The sequence below is a fragment of the Cryptomeria japonica genome, chromosome 2 (assembly GCF_030272615.1).
Source record: "Cryptomeria japonica chromosome 2, Sugi_1.0, whole genome shotgun sequence".
Classification (NCBI taxonomy): Eukaryota; Viridiplantae; Streptophyta; class Pinopsida; order Cupressales; family Cupressaceae; genus Cryptomeria; species Cryptomeria japonica.
This window is the reverse complement of record NC_081406.1, coordinates 232,072,480-232,095,411: the sequence shown is the minus strand read 5'-3', so window position 1 is coordinate 232,095,411 and position 22,932 is coordinate 232,072,480. Positions and strand designations below refer to the sequence as shown.

Genomic DNA, 22,932 nt, shown 5'->3' with positions numbered 1-22,932 from the left:
CTCTGCGGGAAACAATGAATCCTAGTAGTTTTCCCGGTGTGATGCCAAACACACACTTTTTAGGATTTAGGCGCAACTTGTATTTTTCCAATCTTTTGAAGATCTGTTTTAGAATAGGGATGTGCTCTTGTCTTGTCTTGGATTTGCCTAGCAGATCATCCACATAGTCCTCCATAATTTTGTGCAAGAGGTCATGAAAAATTGCTGTCATTGCCCGTTGATATGTAGCTCCAGCATTTTTAAGGCCAAAAGGCATGACCCGGTAACAAAAAGTACCCCATGGTGTTGTGAATGCAGTTTTATGCTGATCCTCATTTGCTATCCTGATTTGGTTGTATCCAAAAAACCCATCCATTAGCGATAGCATTTCATGTCTTGTTGTAAGATCCACAATCATATCTATGTTTGGGAGCGGGAAATTGTCTTTAGGACAAGCTATATTTAGATCTCAGAAATCTATGCAAATGCGAATGCCCCCAGCAGGTTTGCCGACAGGCACAATGTTGGAGACCCATTCAGCGTAGTCTATGGGTTTGATAAATTCTGCATCTAACAACTTTTGAAGTTCTGCCTTGACCAAGAGAGCAATATGCAGGTGCATTTTGCGGAGTTTTTGTTTTATAGGTTTTGCATCTGGGCGAACGGCGAGATTGTGAACCACCAAGGCAGGATCCAACCCTGGCATATCAGAATAGGACCATGCAAAATTGATTTTAACCTCTGTAAGGAAGTTGATGGAGTCTTTTTTTTCGATATCAGTGAGGGATTTGGCAATGAGCACATTTTTCAGAATGACTTCGGTGCCCATGTTGATGCTGTCTGTTTCTTCTATCAACAAATTTGATTTGTCCTGTGGAAGGTAACCAATGGTAGGGAGGTCAAATCCCTCATCATCAAGTGCCTTTTCCAGGTTTTCACTTTCAGATACGCCCTTTGTTTTTATTTCTTGTTCATCCAAAGGCGCCTCAGAGAGGTTTTCACCTAGGAAATCATATCTTTTTCTTTTATTATCTTTTTTGTGGATAAGGGCATTGACTTGACTACCAAAGTATCCCTTTTCGTGTAGTTCAATACCCTCAATTCTATTACAATCTTCCATATTTTGCGTTGTTAGGAGAGCAATGAGAGCATTGTCGTCGGCGCAGATATCTAAAGTGGGTTTGTCTCGTTGGCCCCAGTCAATGAGTTCAGGATGGATAAGATGTAGCTCATGTGAAGTGGGAGGGGTTACAGGGGTGATGGTATTGATGTAAGCGTTGAAGAAGGTATCTTTCTCGTATTCATAAGGCGTTTCGTGGAATTCCTCTTCATCAGCGCTTTCGATATCCAAAGCAGGACTAGAAGGGGCACCGACGATAGTAATCTTAGGCACCGAGGTGTACACCAAACCTCTGTTGTATCTGTAGGAGATAGGATTTATGGGTGCTTTTCTTCCTTTCTCCTCTGGTCCCAGACCGTGTCCTTTGTAACCCATTTTTTCAACTATGGCAAATGCTTTTGGGTACATTTCTTTGGATATTCTTGTTGGATCATCGTCCTCTTCCCGGTACAGCCATGAAGAGATATCTGCTTTGAGATTCTCGTTATCAAGTGGGCCCCATTGCTAGAAGGTGGTGTTCTGGCATTGCATGATTGGTTTCAGGTCCTTTTTTATCTCTTTTGGTTTACCAAATGACTTAGGAGAAAGAGGGAGGTTGCCTATTAATAAGACGTCCTCCAATTTGTATTCTCCACAGCCATTGTCCAAGATCTTGATTTGATTATTTGGTTGGGATGATGTGGAGGCAACATTTGATGTGTCAGATGGAGGCGTTGGCGAAGGTCTATTTAGTGGGCAATGATACCGATGCTTCCCCTCTAATAGTTTGCAATATTGAAAAGGTTGGGGATCACCTTTGACAGTGATCACTTTTCCATTATAGGGGAATTTGATGCATTGGTGATAGGTGGAGGGTATGACCTGCAAGGAATGAATCCATGGCCTCCCGAGAAGAATGTTGTAGGGGAGATCAAGATCAAGTACTTGGCAAGGGGTTTCAATTGTAATGGGGCCCACTTGAAGAGGTAAGGTGATCACGCCCTTTGAAATTCTTTCTGCATCATCATATGCCTTTATTGTGATCCTTCCTGATGTGTCTATCAGATCCTCAGAAAGTCCCAATTGTTTTATTAATTTGTATGTACATAGATTAAGCCTGGATCCACCGTCTATCAGGATACGTTTGACCTTATGCTTGTGGATGAGAGCTTCGATGTGCAAAGGTTTATTATGGTCCTCATCTGCGGGAGCATCTTGGGAGTTAAATACAATGTGCTGTTGGGTAGCAAGGTTTCCAATGAGGGTTTGAAATTGGGTGGCGTTGATGTTATCAGGAACGTGTGATTGGAGAAGGGCTTGTTCCAAAATTTCTTTATGGACTGGAGAAGTCTTGAGAAGTTCCAAAATGGAGATCTGCGCGGGTGTCTTCCCAAGTTGATCAAGGAGGTCATATCGGCGGGTGGAAGACATGGGTGGGGGGTTTGGTGGGGGAGGAACTCCTTGGATGGTGACTCTTCCTCGGCGTGTAGTTGCATTACAGTCATTCTGGAAATGGGAGGTGGAAGGTGTGGCACCTTGAATGACTATTCTAGCCAGATTTGGTTTGCTTTTGGAAGAAGGAGGATTAACTCCTTGGATGATTATGACATTGACATGATTGTCTGCAGGTTCAATGCGACTTACTAAAAATCAAAACCGGTTACGTGATTAGCGTAGTCATAATCCATTGCGTTAGATGATGAGCCTTTCCCTTTATCATGCTTTGGGAAGGGTTCCTGGTACATTTTGAGTTTGTCATTGTTATTACCAGGTTTTGCATTTGCTACCTCAATATCACCTCTATCAATGAGATCTTGTATGTAGATCTTCAGTTTCATACACTTTAGTGTATCATGTCCCTTGATATGATGGTATTCACAATACTCATTTTCATTATACCATCTTGGTTTAGGTTGATTGGGATCAAACAGATGAGTGATTGGAAAAACCACTATACCTGCTTGGACAAGTTTTTGAAACACCACTTCAATAGGCTCAGCAAGAGGAGTGAAATCTCTTGGAGTCCTGTTATTTGATCAGGGTGGTCGTCCTTGGATTGAGACATTGTTGTGAGGTTTTTGATATTGATTTGAATTGTTTTGATTGTTGAATTGATGAATATTGGTGGTGGATTTTGGGGGAGCGGCCACGGTTTGGACCCACTTTGCATCAGTTACACCATCATTGACCACGTTTTTATTTTTAGCCCAGAATTTTGGCTTGTCATTATGATAAGAGGAAAAAATTTGTGATGAATTCTGGTAATGTTTCAAGGTTCCTTCCTCCAACAAGACACGTTCGAGGGCGAGGCCCTTATCGGTCAATTTTTGGAAGGATTTGATACATTGAGATATTAAAGGTCTTGAAAGTTCAGGCACCAAGTTCTTTTGAAATAGTTCAGTTTGATGTTGTTCTGGCATGTCCCACTAGAATTTTTTGATAAGATGTCGCCATCTTTGTAGGAAATTGGTGAAGGTTTCTCCAGGCCTTGTTTTGTATTACATTGGTTCATCATAGAAACATCATTACCCATGTTGTATGCATAGTGGGCCACAAATTTTTCTGCCAAGTCTGGAAAAGAGATAATAGAACCTCGTGGTAAAGATGAGAACCATGCCAGGGCATCTCCCGTGAGACTCTTGGGAAAGAGTCTGGGAAGATAAAGGTCACTATAGGAGACTTCTTGGCATAAGATGTGGAATTCTCGGACATGGTCGCGGGGGTCTCCTTTGCCTTCATACTTGGTGAATTTAGGGATCTCAAATCCTGGGGGATATGGTGCAACTGATATAGATGGGTCGTAAGGACAAGGGCAAAACTCTTCGAATGAGTAAGCTTTCCTTTTATTAGTCTTTTCTTTCATGTTTTTGATGATATTCTTCATGTCTTGAATTTCCTTGATGAGGTCTTGTTGTGGACTTTGATATTGATGAATTGTATCTGCCCCAAGAATTGGATGAACTAAAGAAGGTGCACCACCACCAATATATTGATATGATGAGGAGGTGGGAATGTGGGATGTGATGACCAATGTCGCTGGGGTTCGTGTGATAGTTGGTTGCTGTCTGCCAACTGTTGTGATGGGATTGAATGCGGTTTGGATAAAATTTGTGACATTATTGGGAGAAAGGGAAGTTTGTGGAATAGAAATATGTGGTTGAATAGAAGGAGGTGGTATAGAAGTTTGTTGGAGAATGGATGAGATTGGATTTGATAGTGGTATGGATGGTAAGGAGGAAGAAGGCGGGATGGAGACCATGGTGGCAGGTGTCGCGGGTGGCATTGATTGGGCTTGGATGATTGATGGGGCTACAATTGATTGAGTTTGAATAGTAGGTGCAACACTTTGTGTGGGAGCGAGGTCTCCTTGTGATTTTTGGACGAGAGAGAATCTATTAAATTCAGGTGGAAGTTGAGCTCCATGTTCAAGAAGAGTTTTCAGAAGTGCAGTAGGATTGTGTTTAATAAACTTTTCTATCATCTCTTGGTTATAAGAATCGGCTAGGAAAGTTTGCACTTCCGGACAAAGTTCATCTTGGTTAACCATGTCAAGATTTTGGCTTTGATCTTGATCACTTGGTTGCCCACTTTGTGTATGATCTTGCGTGGGATCTTCATATAGGACAGCAATGTTTGGCATGCCATATTGTTGATCAACCATCTTTTTCTTTTGGGATCGAGTTGCGACCATACACGATATTTGTGATGAAAAGACTTAAGAAAAATGTGATGAAATGACTTAGAAAATTTGTGATGGAAGGATTTTAGAAACTTGTGATGAAAGGACTTAAGAAATTTGAGGATGAAAGGACTTAAGAAATTTGTGATGAAAGGACTTAAGAAATTTGAGGATGAAAGGATTTAAGAAATTTGAGGATGAAAGGACTTAAGAAATTTGAGGATGAAAGGACTTAAGAAATTTGTGATGAAGGGACTTAAGAAATTTGAGGATGATTGATGAAGAAGGTATGGTAGTGATGGTTTAGAAGAAAACTTGATGACTAGGTTGTCTTTGGCATGAACATGAAGGATCTATTTAAATGGCAAGTTGTATGAAGGGATATGACCACCCTGATTTGGACGATAGTAGGTGTTTCAAAGGACAAACTTGAATGTTGACGTAGAGGATAAACTCTTAGCTTCTCTCTTAGGCTTATGAAAAATGGGACGGACGAAGTTTTGACGCAATTTTGGACTTGGTGTGGGTAATGACTTGGACAATTTGTTTGTGTCTTGACAAATATTTATGCAAAGTGTTTGGGGATAGTGATGTGTTTTTAGTCTACTCTTGGCAAGTATGTATCAAACAAAGCAAACACAATGATTAAATGCATATTATCTCAAAGACACTCATGCTCATATACAACATTCTTAAGGCTGGCAAGGACAATAGTCATTGAATCCCAATTGGTTTCCCATCTACGCTTACCCAGAGCGGACACTTAGATGCTTGACCCCACTGGCTCCCCTCTACGACACTCACTTCTCGGGGTAGCCAAGCATCAATTCCCATGAAAAATCCTCATGGTGAACTTTGTGTCTCTACTAAGGGCCGTAAGAATATGGGCCGCTTCAGAGGTCCGACCTCCTGCACCAATGACTAGATGGTTTTTGGCCACTATGAACAAGGTGTTTAGTAAGTCTTCCCGTTAGGAGCTACCCTTTGAAGTTGCGCAAGCGCAATTGAGGCCTATAGCCCAACGAAGCACCAAGAACTTAGTAGTCACGCAAGCATGATTGAGATCTCTAGGATCCTACTAAGCACCCAATGTGAGAATGAACTCTCATATAGCTCCAACCATTAACCCTTTCGTAGTCAATGGCCTATTTATTATAGTGAGTTGGGAACCCCAGGTCCGGGTGTATTCACTTGGGTTGTTCCCTTCTTACCTTCTAAAAGAGCAAGTTGGGAGGGCAGACCCGCTAGAGGTAAACACACAATCAAACAAGAAAAGGTTGGAGGGTCTGGATTTCTGATCGTCTAGTAAGACGAGAGCATACTTTCCTACCTTTACGCTTTTCTTAAAGACACATAAGACAATGATTCATTCCATTTTAATTAATATCTAGGTGCCTAATTTAAATAAATGCACAATATTTGGTTGAATCAGCTAGGCAACCTGCAAAACCACTTGATTAGTAGTTTGAAAAATGGAGTCTTCAAAAAGCGTCCTGCAAAACAACTTGATTAGTAGTTTGGAAAAATAGTCTTCAACAAGCGTCCTGCAAAAATCAACAAAATGACAAAAATATTAATTTTTTTAAATTTTTTGGGAATGAATAGAAAAACATGAATAAAAACTTTTTTACTAATGACAAATGTGGATTTGAAGAAAGCTTTGATGGGTAAATGGGGTTTGACTAGGTTTTTACCACTTTCCAAGGGATAGGCAAGCAAAAAATGGGGATATTGGAGGAGAGATGAAGTAATGGGAAAATTTGTCCAAGAGGGACAAAGAAGCAAAAGTTGAAGATGGATAATATGAGAAAAATTTGGAGGTGATTGGATGAAAAGGGAAGAAGTTATGGCAAACCCTAAAAATAGAGAAATATGGGATTTTGGGCTTCAAAAAGTGGATTTTTGAGATAAAGCCTCCAAGGAAGAAAATGTGGAAAATGACAATGTCGAGAATCTGGTGAAGTTTGAAGGGAAATGGAGTCAAGATAAAGAAGATATGGCGAAAAAATAGATTTTTTTTTTTTTTTTTTTTTAAATTAACCCTAGATTTAATGGAAAAGAAACCCTAAATTTAACATAATAGAAACCCTAAATTTAACAGAACGAAAACCCTAAATTTAACAAAACAGAAACCCTAGATTTAACAGAGCAGACAAAAACCCTAGATTTAACAGAGCAAATTGTCGCACTAAACATAATAAAATAAAAATGTCAGGTTCGGATTTCTGATTGTCTAGATAGACAAGAGCATACTCTCCTACTTTCACACTTTCTTGCGGAAGGACAGATTATATTTAAACAGAGCAGATAACAGGAAATAAATAAATTAAATGCAGACTACAGTTAGCGCCTAAAATTATCAGATGGATTAATAGAGTAGAGAGTAGCACTACACAGATAGAAAAGTGTCAAAGGTCCGGATTTCTGATTGTCTAGATAGACAAGAGCATACTCTCCTATTTTCACACTTTCCTATAGTCAGAGCATACAATTGTGCTAAACAGAATAGAAAAGTGAAAGGTCTGGATTTCTGATTGTCTATATAGACAAGAGCATACTCTCCTACTTTCACACAGATTATACTAAAACAGAGTAGATAACAAATCAAATAACAAATTAGATAACAGAGCTGTCGTGATGCAACATAAATAGAAACATAAAAAAAAATAGAAACAGAACAGAATAAAGAGGAGCTGTCGCACAAAAATGCAGAGCCGCGATTCTAGAACCTGCGAATATATATACATATATATATATATTATTTTATTTTATTTTTTCTGCAGTTGCGCTATTTTGGAACCTGCGTCTCACAACTCACAAAAAACCTAAAAAAATATATTAGTTCTCAGGGACGTGAGTCCCACCGGGCGTGCCAAAATGAAGAGGGAAAAACAGATTTGAAAGGTAAACTAATCAAAACATAACGAAATAAACATGTAGAATGCTAAAATATCATTAAAAGACCATTTCACCTTGCTATTTTACCTTCTCCTTCAGATTGAGCTTGATAAAGTGAAGGTGCCCCTTGATAATGCTCCACTTGATGTGCTCCTTTGATTGTTGGATGTGGATGACTCTCCAATATTGTGCACAAATGATTAGGATGAATGATAAGGATGAGATGATCAAGTTGCCAAGATAATTTCTTGGGCTCAAAAGGGCAACATAAGCTTACTGGATTTCAAGATGTTTTGAATGAAGGGATGGAACCCTATTTTATAGGAAGAGGAGAGGAAAATAGATGGCTAGGATGAATTCGAGATGAAGGGCTAAGATTTACTTGTGAGGTCACACAAGGTCCAAGAGAGGGTGTGGAGACCAAGAAATATGCCTTAAAGACATTTCGTATCTCCACACTCTACAAGATGCATTGGAGGAATTAAAAATTCTCCAAAAACGAATATTATGGGGATTAGAAGAATAAAAAGGAATTAAAAATTCCTTGGGAGAGGGAAATGCCTAGAGGAATGTGAGATTTCGAAAATCTTACATTCATCTAGAAAAAGAGCATTTAAAGCTAGTGGCTGGATGAAAGGACAAAGAGTTGACTTTGTGGCTAATCATGATGATTAGCCATTAACGGCTCATTAGGAGGGGAATTAGAGGAAATGTTAGGTGGGATTTATATTTGTAGGAGAATTTGACTAGGAGAGAGAATGAGTGGAGGGAATAAAAAATTAGAAGAATAATGTTAAGTGAGTTTAGGGAGTTTCTGGAAGAATTTATTAGGTTAATGATGAATTAAGAAGATGATTTGTAGGAATCATGTAGGTTAACTAATTAATTGAAATTAATTAGCTAAGAGGAAGATTTGTGAGGATTTGATTTTTTAGAAGAATAAAGAAAGGGATTGATTTATTAAATAAATCAATCATATGCTATAGTGACAATATTAATTATATTTAATTAATATTGAGAATAATTTTAATTAACATAATTAATTAATTAATTATGTGAGGAATTAAAAATAATTAAAATAATTATTTTTAAGTGTCTACAACAGGATTGTAATTTTCTAGCATATCTTCTTGGCTGCATTCATTTATATTGTCAAAACTCAAGAAAACTCCCAAAAGAAAAAAAAATTTAGAGAATTGAAAAATAATCACTTTCAAAAAAATCAGAAACTGCACAAACACCCAAATAAATTAGGAAATAAGAAAGTTTCCCAAAACATTAGAACTTGCAATTTTAGATCTAGGGGTGGATGATCACTCGACCTCTTCAATTGGAAATTGGTGCTGCAATCGGTCCCAAGGTGATGACTGAATGTAGGCTTGGAATTTGACGGTCACCCCCACCTGTCATATGAATTTTTTTGACGGTTTAGTCATTTCAATGCCTTTCATTTGACGTTTTATGAAAAATATTAACTGTAAAAAAATATTAAAGTAGAAGATTGATAAATAATGAGAAAATAATGATAAATAAGTAATATATGCAAAAAAATCTTAAATTTACTAAATAAGTTTCTAAATTAATACACTAATATTTATTATATATTAATCAATTAATAATTACTAATTTAGTAATAATAAACATTTTAATTTTAAAATTATATATATAATGAAAAGTTTCTATAACAATCTTATTAAATATATTTAAGAAATTAAATTGACTAAGTTTCTAAATTCATATATAAAAAATAGAATATATTGTAAAAATTCATATTAAAATATTTTATCAATTATATTCTATCATTTCAATTATGACAAGTTTCTAAATTCATATGAAAAAATATAACTATTCTAAAAAATCATATTAAAATATTATAAAATTAGAAACAACTACATCCTTCCATATTCTAAATCCTCCCATTTCAAAAATTCTAAATAAATTTGTATTTTTATAATAAACATTCTAAACTAATATATTACCTACTAGATTTTTTTACGGTTTATTTATAATTTAAAGTGTCATCTATATGGATTTAGAAAAAAATAGCATGTCAATGCATACATTCTACTAATTTTTTAAACTGTCAAATGCGGTTCAAAAGTGAAAAAATGACCATTTTGCCTGTCAAATTCCAGGCCTGATTGAATGAATCAAGCCAACTACCAGTCTCCTCCTAAAAAAAAAGGACCATCCTATAAAATAGGAGTCTGTCTCCAATCAATTGAAAAATCTCATCAAGACCCTTGCTAGGATCAAAAAGCTCCTAGGTGGTCAACAGGTGAACTGCCAGTCTCCCCTAAAAAAATAGGGATCTTCCTAAAAAAACCGAGATTGACCCTAAGCTCCTCAAATGCCTCCCAAACCTCCCCAAAGGGTCATAAGACCCTTGAATGGGCGCCCTATCCACTGTATTAGCCTTCAAGACCCTTGATGATAGGCTAACCCTACTAAAAACTCTAACACTAAGTAAGACACAAAAATGGGGACATTACACATCCACATAAATGAAATTGATTTTTTTTGGCCCATTATAAGATTGCTAAACTAGCAAGAAATCATTAACTAAGTCGACATGACACTACACACGCCCTCTCCCTTATTGGAGGCATGAAGTTGACATGAATAATGACCAGGTCTTCTCTCTTATTGATGCTCAATTTTTTAAGTAACAATTTGTGACACTAGTGGCCCATGAACATAAAATTTTGCTACTTATTTTTTAGCAATCTTCTTAAATTTATTAGTCCCCCCTATTTATAGGCAGAGACTAATGTTTTCATCTCACTCATTTTTTCAATTAATTTTTGGTTTAGATAATTTATTCATTGAAATCATTTTTCACTCTATTTTTTACATTTTTCTGATTGGCATGTATACAAATTCCTAGGGTTTGTTGTTGGCCTGTATACAATTTCCTAGGGTTTTTGTTGTTTTTCTTTAAATTAAAAAAATATAACCAATCAAATGTGAGGAAGGAAAAAATTATGATGATTTTCTAATGTTTTGTGAGTATATAATAGATCGTGGAAATAAAATTCCAAAGATCTTGAATTATTTTGATATCTACCAAAATCTTTCATGAAATAAATATTATTAAATGCAAAGTACTCTTTTAAGTGAAACTAAATATTGCAAAATGTCATTGTCATTTAATGTATATGTTACAATATCTGGTCTCATTGAATGAATATTGGTGTGCTTGCATATTGTTTCTATTTATTGTTTTAGAGTGATTCTGAAAGTGTTATCAACTAGCTATTACAGAAGTAGTTTTAGTGAGAAATTGAAAACTGGTTAGTTTTTGTTTTCCTTCATGTTTGAAACAAAAATTGTTTCTTACTTGTTGCTATTTTTTTAATATTTCTTAGCCACTTTTCTCAGTTTAAGTCTGGTATATCCAATTTGGCAATCCAAAAATTTTACCCATGTTTGGTTCTCTCTCTCTATATATATTTTCAATATCTTTAGAAATAAAAGGACAACCAGGAGAAGACCCATTCTAGTCAAGGTAGAGAGGCCAACTCCTGCATACCTAGCAATATAGATTTTTGGTAACCTTAAAAATGAAAACTTGAAGCTTAAATTGGTATATCAGAGGGACACTTTGTTAACTTCATTCCACTTTTATTTTTAGATTTCATTATTGGGTTTATTAAATGGGCATTGATATTTTATTTATAAAATCTCATTCTAGTTGGGAAGTAGTGTATGGGTATATGCGTGCATAGTAATCACAAATGGTATAGATTTATTTGATTCATGCCTTCTGATTGAGTTGATTCCTTGATTTTCTCTTGGTTCATTATTCACATGAACATCGTAGGAAGCTTCTAAGGGATAAAACTTCATGCGTAAAACCCTTTTGACAGTTATTATCTTTCAAGGCCCTTGTCAGCTGTCTTTTCCATAAACATGGTTTTTATAGGACATTCCAAGGAAGAGAATAAAAGAGGCTTCCCCAAAATAGGACCCAAAAAAAGAGGAGAAAAAGATTGAACCAGGTAAAACAGTTGATAGTGCACAGGATAGGCCATATGAATAAGTTGCTTTCAGTGATGAGAATCCCAACCCTGCACCATATGCTAAAAAAATGTTATTTTAATCTAATATAAATCTTGGCTACATAGGTCGCATGCATCCTTTACGGTTCCTACTCACTGTTGGGAAAATCATACTATGTAGCATTTTGGAAACTTTCCACTCAAATAATTGTTTTGTAATAATAATAATCAATATTGTACTCCGTTTAATATTATGTTCAAGTCTCACAATAAAAAAAAAAATCATCATAGGAAATTGAAAGCAACAAAATGAAAGCTCATTTATCATGTCTTTTTGATCATCAAAATATATTTTAAAAGATATGATACTTTAAATGATTGATTTTTTTGGTACTAGGAAAAAAAAAATGATATGTTTATATTTTTTAAATTACTTTTTAGGAAAATCGAAAAAAAAATAAAAAAATTACTTTTTAGAAAAATAAAAAAAATCAACTTCTTTTCAAAGAAATTACAAACGTAACCCTCTTTCATGATGTAGAGTAACTAAATAAATTTGTTGCAAAATTATCAAATAATTATAGTTTCAAGAAAATAATATCTTTGTAATTATATCAGTTTTTCAAACTTAAATTTAAGAATCAATTTTACTTATCAATTATAAACTTAAATCTTCTTCCATTTAATATTTAAAAAATAAAATTAATTACTAAAATAAAAGTATATAACCAAAAAATACGACAATATACTAATGAATTGAACTCCTAGTTGTTATTTATATTTTCTTTTTACTTTTTCCTAATTTACACAAAATTATTTTAATTCCATACATTAAACCTTTAACAAAAATTAAAAAGCTTGAAATGTTGTAAGACCATCAAAATAGACCAGTGGTGCATCGGGATTATAATAAAATGATAGGAACATTCTATCAATCTAAATTCTGGGTAATGTTTAGAATATTTCAATTCTAAGTAATAAATCTTAAGCTAAAGAGTTAAGAGATTTTGGTCCATAAAGTTTTCTCAATTGGGATTTATTTGCATTATCTTCAAAATTAGAATAATATTTGAGGATATTTCAATAAAGTAAGATAAAAGAAAAAAAGAAAAAAAAAGTGCATCCAGATCTATCATTAGTGAAAGATAACTTTCTCCATGCAATAATGGATTTATCTTATGGTCTTGCTAGTTGGAGTTCAAAAAAAAGCCAATCATTTAGGTTCACTTGGAATGCTACTAAATCATTTAAATGAATATATACTTTTAGTCAAAGGGCTCTCCATTTCCACTAGGAGCCCTTGGAAACTCATAATTCAACTTTTCAATATAGCTTTCAAAATAGTTGTGGATTGCTTACCATAACAATCCATTTGCTCTATTTTAATCAACCTATCAATTCATTTTGTATAATTTTTTTTTCATTATTTTAAATTTTTAAAAAATATATAACTTCAAATTGTTTGCTATGGTAAACATTTAAATTTCAATTCTTACATTTTAAATGAGTTACAATAAATACATAATCTTATTTTAACTTTTAATTTTCATTTTCTTTTGTCATTTATTTAAGAAGCTATGAGTACTAAAATGTTTCTCCTTGTAGGGACATATAAGAATTTGGTCAATAGCTAGTAAATTGGTAAACAAAATTGTAAAACGTAAGTTTGTTGATTCATTTTTTTACAATTTTTTTTTTTTCCTATTTTCTTTAATTAATTTTAATATTATATAAAAAATTTAATTTGTAAAAGTAAGATGCATATTTTTAATTGTAAAACGTAAGTTTGTTGATTCATTTTTTTACAGTTTTTTTTTTTTTTTTTTTCTATTTTCTTTAATTAATTTTAATATTATATAAAAAATTTAATTTGTAAAAGTAAGAGGTATATTTTTTTACTTTATAAATTATAAATTATTTATCTTGAGTTCTATCTTGGCATTAATGCGTTTCAATCCCTTACCTTTACTATTATCATTCATTTTGTTAAATATATTTTTCACTATGGTTTGGTGCAGTCATCATTCTATAATGTTTCTAAACCTAGCCAACTAACCAGTCACAAATTTTGATTTTAACTTTTCGTTTCTTATAATTAATTTGACATGTGCTATATTTTGCTGCTAGATTATCCCACTCACATGTTTTGTCTTTTAGGCTAATGTCACATTATTCCATCCACATCAGTATGTTTTTTAATGTTCAGTTTTTAGCAAATAAATCAGTTTTTAGCTATAATCATAGCTCTTATTTTTAAATGAAATGTTTAATAATATTTTTCTAAATAAAATTTGAAAAAAATAGATATAAATTAATTTTTTTTTATCAAGCCAAGTACTATTCTTCCTAATTTTTGAACCCCCTTTTAAAAGTTTATTTTTAATTTTTAAATAATAAAATAAAATAAAATCCACTTTATCATTTTCTATAATAAAAAATTAATAAGAATACACCGTACCTGCTTAGCAGATAGACAGCGAAAGATTAGGCACTGTGTAAGATTTTCTTATGCGAGTTAACATTAATTTAGTTGACGTACAGAGAACATGCAGGAGACTCCATTGGGGAGTACATAGGTAGGGACCCGCCCCCCAACACGCGTCCCTTTGTGGCGTCAATGGCGGTGTCCCTTGACAGACCTTAAGGTGTTTGGAAAGGATCGGTCGATAGAAATTGGAATTTTCGTAAATGGCTGGTTGATGGAAATTTGGCAGAAGAGTCTTAGACTGAAGGAAAAATAAATTGGGTCGTGTTAGATTCTAATGTGTGCAGAATGGGGAAGGAAATTTTAGTTTTTGGTTTGGACTCTTTCTGCATTTGCGTAGCAACTACATCTCTCAGAAGTCAGTTCCCACGTTCAATAATTGAATGAGGGACCCCACGTCGACTCGGGAATGTTTACTGGAACTGGTCAATATTGAATATTGTCCGTCAAAGGCGGCTTCCGTTTGAAAAGTTCAAAAATCGATCTTTAAGATGAAAAGTAGCATCTCTGTTAGTTCAAAAATCGATCTTCTAGATGAAGAGTAGCTTCTCCGTTAGTTCAAAAATCGATCTTCTAGATGAAGAGCAGCTTCTCTATTAGTTCAAACAAGGATCTTGTACGTGAAAGGCAACTTCCCCGTTAGTTCAAAACTGGATTTTTGTAATTGAAAGGCAGCTTCTCTGTTAGACTGGGTCGTGTAATGTTAAAAAGAACGGAGGTTACGTTGAGCTCCAGCAATGGCGAGCATGGAGGATCTGGAAGCTTTACTCGCAGAGATAGAGATAGAGCACTCGCAGGAGATCGAAACAGCACTTGAAGAGATCGAGCGGCTGAAGGGGATAAACAATTGCCTAATGCGAGAAAAGGATGACGCAATCATAAAGCTTCAAGATTACATGGAGTCGAGGCCGCGGATCGAAACCTCGCCCTCCTCCTCGGCTAATCTTCTTTACAGAATATATTCTCTCAACGACATCAAATCTGCCACTGGCGATTTTTCAGAGCATTTGAAAGTTGGGGAAGGAGACTACGGCGTGGTATACAAAGGTGAAATAGAGGAGACTGGGGTTGCCGTGAAGATTAGGAGAGAGAATGGCTTCAATCTAGATCAGCAAATATTTCATCAGCAGGTAAAACACCCACCAAATTATCTTACCATTACTATCCTTTTTCCTTATTGCATAGACAAAAAATGGAGATAGAGTGATAATCAGTAGTACTGAGGGTCACTAGTTGTGAGCAGGGCCTAAATTTGATGGCTAATCCTTGAAAATTTTGTTGTCTGTTTTCTTGTAAGTTCTTATTCTATACATTTTATGGTTTAAATGTTGCTTTGGCAGATGGATGTATTAAGGGATGTTAGACATGTTCATTTGGTAAGGGTTGTGGGAGAGTGCTTGGATAGAGGATGTATCGTGTCTGAATATATGGTCAATGGAAGCTTGGCGGATCGTCTATTTTGCAAAAATGGCACTTCACCGCTGGTCTGGCATGTCAGAGTTCGCATTGCTAGTGAAGTTTGCTCAGCATTACACTTCCTTCATAGTTTAAAGCCAAATGGAAATTTTCACTGCAATTTGAAGCCCGAAAACATTTTGCTAGATGAATTTAATACTAGTAAGATCAGTGATTCGGGCATGGCAAAGCTTCTACCTCAAGAGTCACTCATAAGAGGCAATATATCATATCTGGATCCAGAGTATCAAAGAACAGGCGAATTTACAGACAAATCAGATGTTTATAGCTTGGGGATCATTATTCTTCAACTTCTCACAGGCCAAAAGGCATTTGGATTGGTGAGAAAGGTTTCACAATCACTAGAAACTGGACACTTGGATGACTTGCTAGATCCTTTAGCTGGGGAATGGCCCTTTGATCAGGCTTTACACTTAGCATATCTTGCCCTTGAATGCACAGCAGCCAGTCAACAAGATAGGCCTAATCTTCATCCCACTCTCACTAATACTCTTGATGAACTTCAAGCTACTGCCTCGGCCATTGTTCAGCCTGCCCCAACAGTTGTCCAACCTGCCTCAATAATTGTCCAGCCTGCTCAAGAAAGACAAGTTCCTAGCCTCTATACATGTCCCATCTCTCATGTAAGTATCCTTTTTATATCCTTACAACTTTTACAAATGCATTTTTTATTAGTAAGGAATTGGCATAATTTGCAGGAGGTCATGGATGATCCTCACTTTGCTGCGGATGGCTTTACCTATGAATTGGAGGCAATCAAGGAATGGTTTGATTCTGGTCACAACACCTCACCAATGACAAATGCGAGAGTAGATCACACCAATCTCCTTCCAAACCGTTCTCTTAAATCTGCTATTCAGGAGTGGAAAGAAGCCAATTGTCCTCAAGGCTTAACATCATAGTCTATTGACCATTTTTTAAAGGAACATGATGCATATACAAAAGTTTATATCATTTTTATATTGATATGATGCATACAAAAATAGGATGTAATAATTATAATTGATTTGTATTTATATTTACCGTTTTTCAATAAGTTGTCTATTAGATTATACTATTTTTGGTGTTCTTTATTTATTTATTTATTTTTATCAAAAAGTATTTTATAAGAAAAATCAATCAAAGGGATAGTATAAAAAATAAAGTTTCTTAAGAGATCAATGGAATGATTTTTTTAGTTGTCATCATACAAATATTTAAAATTTTATTAAAAGTAATTTTCAATTTGTTTGAAATTTTATAATATTGGATGTCTTATAAATAACACTAGTCAAATTGATCTTGGTTCAATCTTTATTTATGTACTGGATCTTTCTATAAAATTAGCATTCTTATGTCATTATTTTCTTAAATATGAATGGTTATGAAAATGATTATTAGAAAAACATAGAGATGTAGCCATTTTCTTTTTCATGATTACTCATAATTTTTTTATAAATATAAATTCATGTAGTATGTTTGAAATAATTCATAGAATCTAAATAATCATTTCTTACACACTTTTTTTAATTCAAAATTTAAACTATAAACTGTATGTTCATTGATTTATGTTTTATGGTGTGTGGGAACGTGGAGGTGCAACCATTTTCTTTTCCATGATTCTCATAATTTTCTTTAGTGGTAAAGTACATTCATGTACTATATTTTAAATAATTAATAGAACCTAAGTAATTATCACTTACACTATTATAAATTCAAATTGAAAGTACAAATTGAATGGTCATCAATTTATGTTTTATAATATGTAAAATTTCAAATTATAATTATATACATTAGTCAAAATTTATTGAAGCTATTATTATATTAAATTATAATAATTTTAATATAAACAACACAAATATTAAAGATACGTATATATAAAATATAAGTCTACCATCAAGTCATGATAGCCACCGCTAATAACTATGTATATATTATACATGTGTGTTTATTTTGGTGCTTGCAAAGTTCTACAAAGTCTAATTAAAATTCCCTTCCATAATGCTTTGAACACACCCTTTTCCAAACTTTTGTATTTTTACTAGGTACACTAATAGAGGGCTAGGGATTGCCAAAGACAATATACGTGGGTTCAGAGCCATACAATTAGGGGTTAGTGGACCTGACTAATGTAACTAGTATAAGGATAGTGGTAACACTTGAGGGTAATAACTAATCTAAATGGGGGTTAGAGGAATTCCATTGGAATAAAATAGGAAATATCAAAAGAATGATATTTTTTCTAACTAAAATGGATGGTGCATAAAAAAATTTGTGGCCTAAACTGCCTAGTTGCTAAGAAAATTTGACCTAAAATCTTATAATGATGCACCATGTGTCCAAAGTTGGGGTCCATGGGAAACTCTTAAGTGTTTGTAATTAATCTCTTCACCTTACCTCAATGTTTACATGGCAATTGGCCCTAATGTTGATTTAACTCAATGCACCCTTATATAATAAAAAAAACATGTGTATAGTTGATAAGCTTCCACATGTCATCAAGGCATTGATAGATAAATGTCATTGAATAATCTTACATGGACAGTTTTAAGTCAAGGTAGAGGTTTTAGGCATTTGGTTAATTGTAATTGCATTGTGTTGAAGGATTCTTAAAAAATAAATTAATAATAAGTATATATATAAAATGTAGAAGGGCTCTTAAACAAATGACTCCAACCTAATAAGTTGGCATTTGTCAATATGCACTAAGCTACAAGTGCATATATCTTCATAATAGGGTATGAATATCTAATGAAGCATAAAGAATAGAGGAATTTTATTAGATATGTAGTTGTAAATACCCTCCTAGATAGGTATGCAATATTATGTGAAAGCATAGGCAAGGTGCATGAATTGTTTGACAAAATGCCTCAAAGAAGTGTGGTTTCATGGTATGCCATGTTTGTAAGATAGGAATGATTGGATTTGTTGAAAAGTAATTAGAAAATTTTCAAGAAAATGGGATTGGCACAATGATTAAAGGATATGCACAAAATGAATATGTTGAAAATGATTTTAAAAACTTTTGAGAAAATGCAATTCGCAAGTGTAAAGCTAAATTTCAACAAACTTTTCTAACATCGTCCCTATTTATGTCAAAATGGGAGCTTTGGAACAAGGGGGAACACTTGTGAGTCAAACATGAATAGTGGATGGAATTATATGAATGAATACTATTATCATCTAAGTACTACCCAAAACCTTTGTTGGTTGTGATCTATGATGTGTGTTTAATGTCCTTGTTGTTTGGTAGAATAATAATTATTTTGGTTTGTTGATTTCACCTAACAAAAATAATATTTTCTTCCATATCACAAATTTACTATTTTAACAAATCTCTCACTATTCTTATAACATTTAACAAACCTTACAACTATAACACAACCTTAGTTTAATTTTGTTTTACAAATTAATCTACTTAGCGTACTATATGATCTATAAGTTTTATATAATAAAATAAGATTTTATTAAAATGTTAGTAATGAAATATTCACTATGTTTTGGGCAACATCTTAGGGAAGTTTCCTAAAATTGCCAAATTTAGAATTCGTTGCCCTAGTCCATTAGAGGTAGAGTCAAAGATTTGCAAAGTCGTTCAATCGCCTCCACATGAAAAACTTTTGCGTTTTGATTTACATCAAGATGGAGAGCTCGGAGGTGGGAGGCATCAATGGGATCAAGGAGGTTCACCATTTGTGGGGTTCCAAGCAAAAGTAGGCAGAACTTTTTCTTAGAAATCATGCATAAGCATAGCAAGAAAAAGTAGATCCAGAAGTTCTTTAAAATAGAGTGACCAGATTCCAGAGAGTGTGTTTGAGGGAGCACGCCTAGAAAAATCCTGCTCAAAGGCAAAGCGAAAAATACTCAATGCAAGTAGAAGGACCCACAAAGAAAAAACCTACCTTTAAGCAAATTGGAAAAAATAAACAATGTAAAATCCGGACCCATTACGAAAATCTGCTCCAATGAAAAGCCAAAAACGGACGACATCACCGTCTGGCCTGTTTAAGAAAAGTTTACTTCAAGTCCAAGAAGAGCGTGGAAGTAAGCAAGCAAGACATGAAGAATACATGAGTGGAAATCAAAGTCAAGCTGGTCATTCACAAGTATCTGAATGCTCATTGCTGTTAGAGATGAAAGCTAGTGATGGACCGCACATATGTAAGATTCACGTCCCCCGTCTGATCAAGAGAGTTGATGGTCACCGCACTTTTACTATAACAAGGGAGGCTCAAGATCCACAAGAAAAAAATCTCTCAAAGAATTCTAATTCCAAGGATTCTTCTTTTGGATGAAACCTAAAAGAAGACCCGTGATCAAAAGTACATAATGCATTCGCCTTATAATGATCCACAATGAAAACAAAACATATGAGACTATGCCAACAACACAGAAGATCCACCGGACAAATAAATCAACTTGTATCATTACCATTAACTCATTGAATCTGCCATGAACAGGAAGGCACTCGTGAGACAAAGGAGAAGTCACCATGAAGGGAAGAAACCGTGAACCAATAAAGTCGAGAGGAATCTAGATGAGCAAAAGTCTAATTGAGCTAGACCATTGAAATCCAATTCAGAAATGTGATGTTATATACATGTGCGATGTAAAAGCATCTTATCTTATTATCTTAATAATGATGCCCACTATTGCTCCTCCAAACGAAACTACTGCTGCTTGGGAAGAAATAGGTATTTCTTTAAATTAGCATACTCTATTATGTAACCTTACAAATTCTAACGAATAATTAGAGGTAATATATTGAAGAAACATAGACATTTAATTTAATAATTTTCTTTATGTTGAGTTAGTGTAAACTATCTCGATTAGAACATTCACTTAAATATTGTGTATTAAACATCAACATATACTTGCTATTGAGGGCAAGAAATTTTATAGAGAGAGGAAGTCGGGTGAGGAGGCCATCGTTGTTTTGTTTGACAAGGAAAAGGAACGACGGAGGGTGAATAAAATGGCGGATGGTGGCTACAACAAGAAAGACCTGAATTCCCTCTAAACTGACATGGCATAATTCATCATGAAGTATATCACTCTTGATGGCAGATATGCTAGTATTTTCTCGTATCATTTTACAATTTTAAACCATTTTAGGCATGGTAAAATTATTTCCATCCCTTTCTACTTGGTTTCGTCCTTGGAAAATAGTTTAGCAAAACATGTTGAGAACTAGGATAATCTGGTGCTTCATGAGTGGCTTATCATGTTAATCATGGAGTATGCCAAAGCTCTTGAAATGAAACCCTCCCCCATGGATAAAACCCACATTTCTTCCTTCTAACCCTGAGGTGCAGTTTGTTTTTGACACAGAGATGGAAGAGGATGATAGTGGCACTACCCTAGATTGGCATGATATCAAGGATTTGAAGGACCCTGAGTATAGACCAGAGAAAGAAGGGGAGCCTATGGTGACCCCAAGAACTAACAGTAGTAGGAAAAGCAATCCTCTAAGGTGGGCGGCAAGCAAATTTAAGTCCAGTAGCAAGAAAATGCAAGACCTGGAGACCCTCATCAGGAAGAAAATAAAATTAACCAAGTCAAGTGGGTCCAAACAACAAGGACCACGAGATTAGGTTAGACATCCCCATCAATGTGGATAACGAGAAACAGGGGACCATGAATAAGGATAATGAAGGTGATAAAAAAGGGAAGAAGGTGCTGGAAGACTTAATTTTGGAGGTCACTAGGGGCCAAGAGGGCCAAGAGAACTGCTGGAAGTGGGTGGATAAGGAAATTGGAACCCTAAAAGATGGGATTAAGGGATTATTAAAACTTTCACGGAATCCCCTGGGCCTAGTAAAACTAAGAAGATCATGAGTATGATTTAGAAAATATCTCAAGATGTCGAAACTATGAAGATCTTCCACGAGCACAGAATTGAAAAGCTGGAAGAGTATGTGAATGACATCAAAGGCAACATGAATAATCTGGTGGAAATCAACCAGGAGGCGATGAGTAATAGTGTTGGAAGGTTTGGAAAAAATCAATGCCATGATGGCCGACTATAGAACCAGACCCATATCCAGTGATTGTCCCTTGGGGGAAAAACAAAAAAAGAATGCTTCAGAGGGTGGCTAGAGTGCTGTTGGAGGGAAGACTAGTTTGGGTCCCTGTACTAGGACCAGGAGTCGGAGTCAGGACGAGGGTACCTCCAAATTTTGCTTATGTTTAATGCTTTTTTGGCTGCTGGCCTTGGTCTACAAAACTTTAGGTTTCAGGTCCCTGCAAAACCTGTTTATCTTTATTAAAAACATCAACAGTCACGAGTGCCTCAACATTTGGAAGACTAAAAGAGTGGAGGGAATTCTAGTGTACACATCCCATTGATCGACCAACTAGAAAAATGGGTAATGGTGCTAAGTGAATTTGACATTAAGTATGTTTACCATAAGGCTATACAAGGACAAGTAATTACAGATCAAGTAGTCAAAGTGCCTCTGCATGACGATACACCATTACACATTGAATTTCCTAGTGTAGATGTTCCCACAATCAGCAAGAAGTATTGGGAGCTATATTTTGATGGTTCCTACACATAACATGGATCGGGTGTAGGGATTCTATTTATAACATGTTAGGCTCACACTATCCCTAAACCATACAAATTGAACTTCCCACAGTACAAACAATACTGCAGAGTATAAAACCTTCTAGTCATTGGAATTAAGATTGCTATTGAATGGAATATCACAGAGTTGCACATCTATGGAGATTCTTAGTTAGTCATCAACCATATAAATGATGAGTACCAAACAAAAGATGATAAGCTCATGCCCTATAAGAAACTGGTGGATGATTTCAAACAATACTTTGCTGAGATCACTTTTACATAGATCCCATGAAATGAGAACAAGGTAGCTGATGCCATGGAAACAATAGCATCTCTCCTACAAACTCAAGAGAATCAAGAGCATTATGAATTCTTGGTGGAAGAACTATTTTTTCTTGCTTATGATTCCCCTGACACACAAATCGTCTACAATATATTTGAAGTTGATTCCTCTCACTATGACCAAACTTATCTTTACCTAAAAGATAATATTCTTCCTCTAGACCTGTCTTGAAACCAGAAATGGAACTTTATCTGTCAATCCTCGTGTTATACCATTATCGCTAATACCCTTTATAGACGAGGTCTAGATAGAACTCTCGTTAGGTGCCTCGAACGTGATGAATCCGAAAAGGCCTTAAACAAAGTTCATGAAGGTATTTATGACACACTTTCAAGTGGTCTTATGCTAGCCAATAAACTCATACACTTGGGTTATTATTGGCCCACTATGGAAAGAGATTCTTTCACATATGGCAAGAAATG

The 22,932-nt window shown here is 34.9% G+C and overlaps 1 protein-coding gene across 2 annotated transcripts; it reads left to right on the top strand.

The window, feature by feature from the left end:
• The first annotated feature begins 14,638 nt into the window (after positions 1–14,638).
• Positions 14,639–16,674, top strand: LOC131048204 (U-box domain-containing protein 33). Of its 2 annotated transcripts, XM_057982095.1 has the most exons (3): positions 14,644–15,271; positions 15,482–16,240; positions 16,316–16,674. In XM_057982095.1, the coding sequence occupies exons 1-3, from the start codon at positions 14,879–14,881 to the stop codon at positions 16,517–16,519; spliced, it is 1,356 nt and encodes a 451-aa protein (XP_057838078.1). In that variant the 5' UTR covers positions 14,644–14,878; the 3' UTR covers positions 16,520–16,674. The 2 variants fall into 2 exon arrangements, with proteins under 2 accessions (XP_057838077.1, XP_057838078.1); XM_057982094.2 differs by having other exon boundaries at positions 14,639–15,271; positions 15,482–16,674.
• Positions 16,675–22,932: the final 6,258 nt, after the last annotated feature.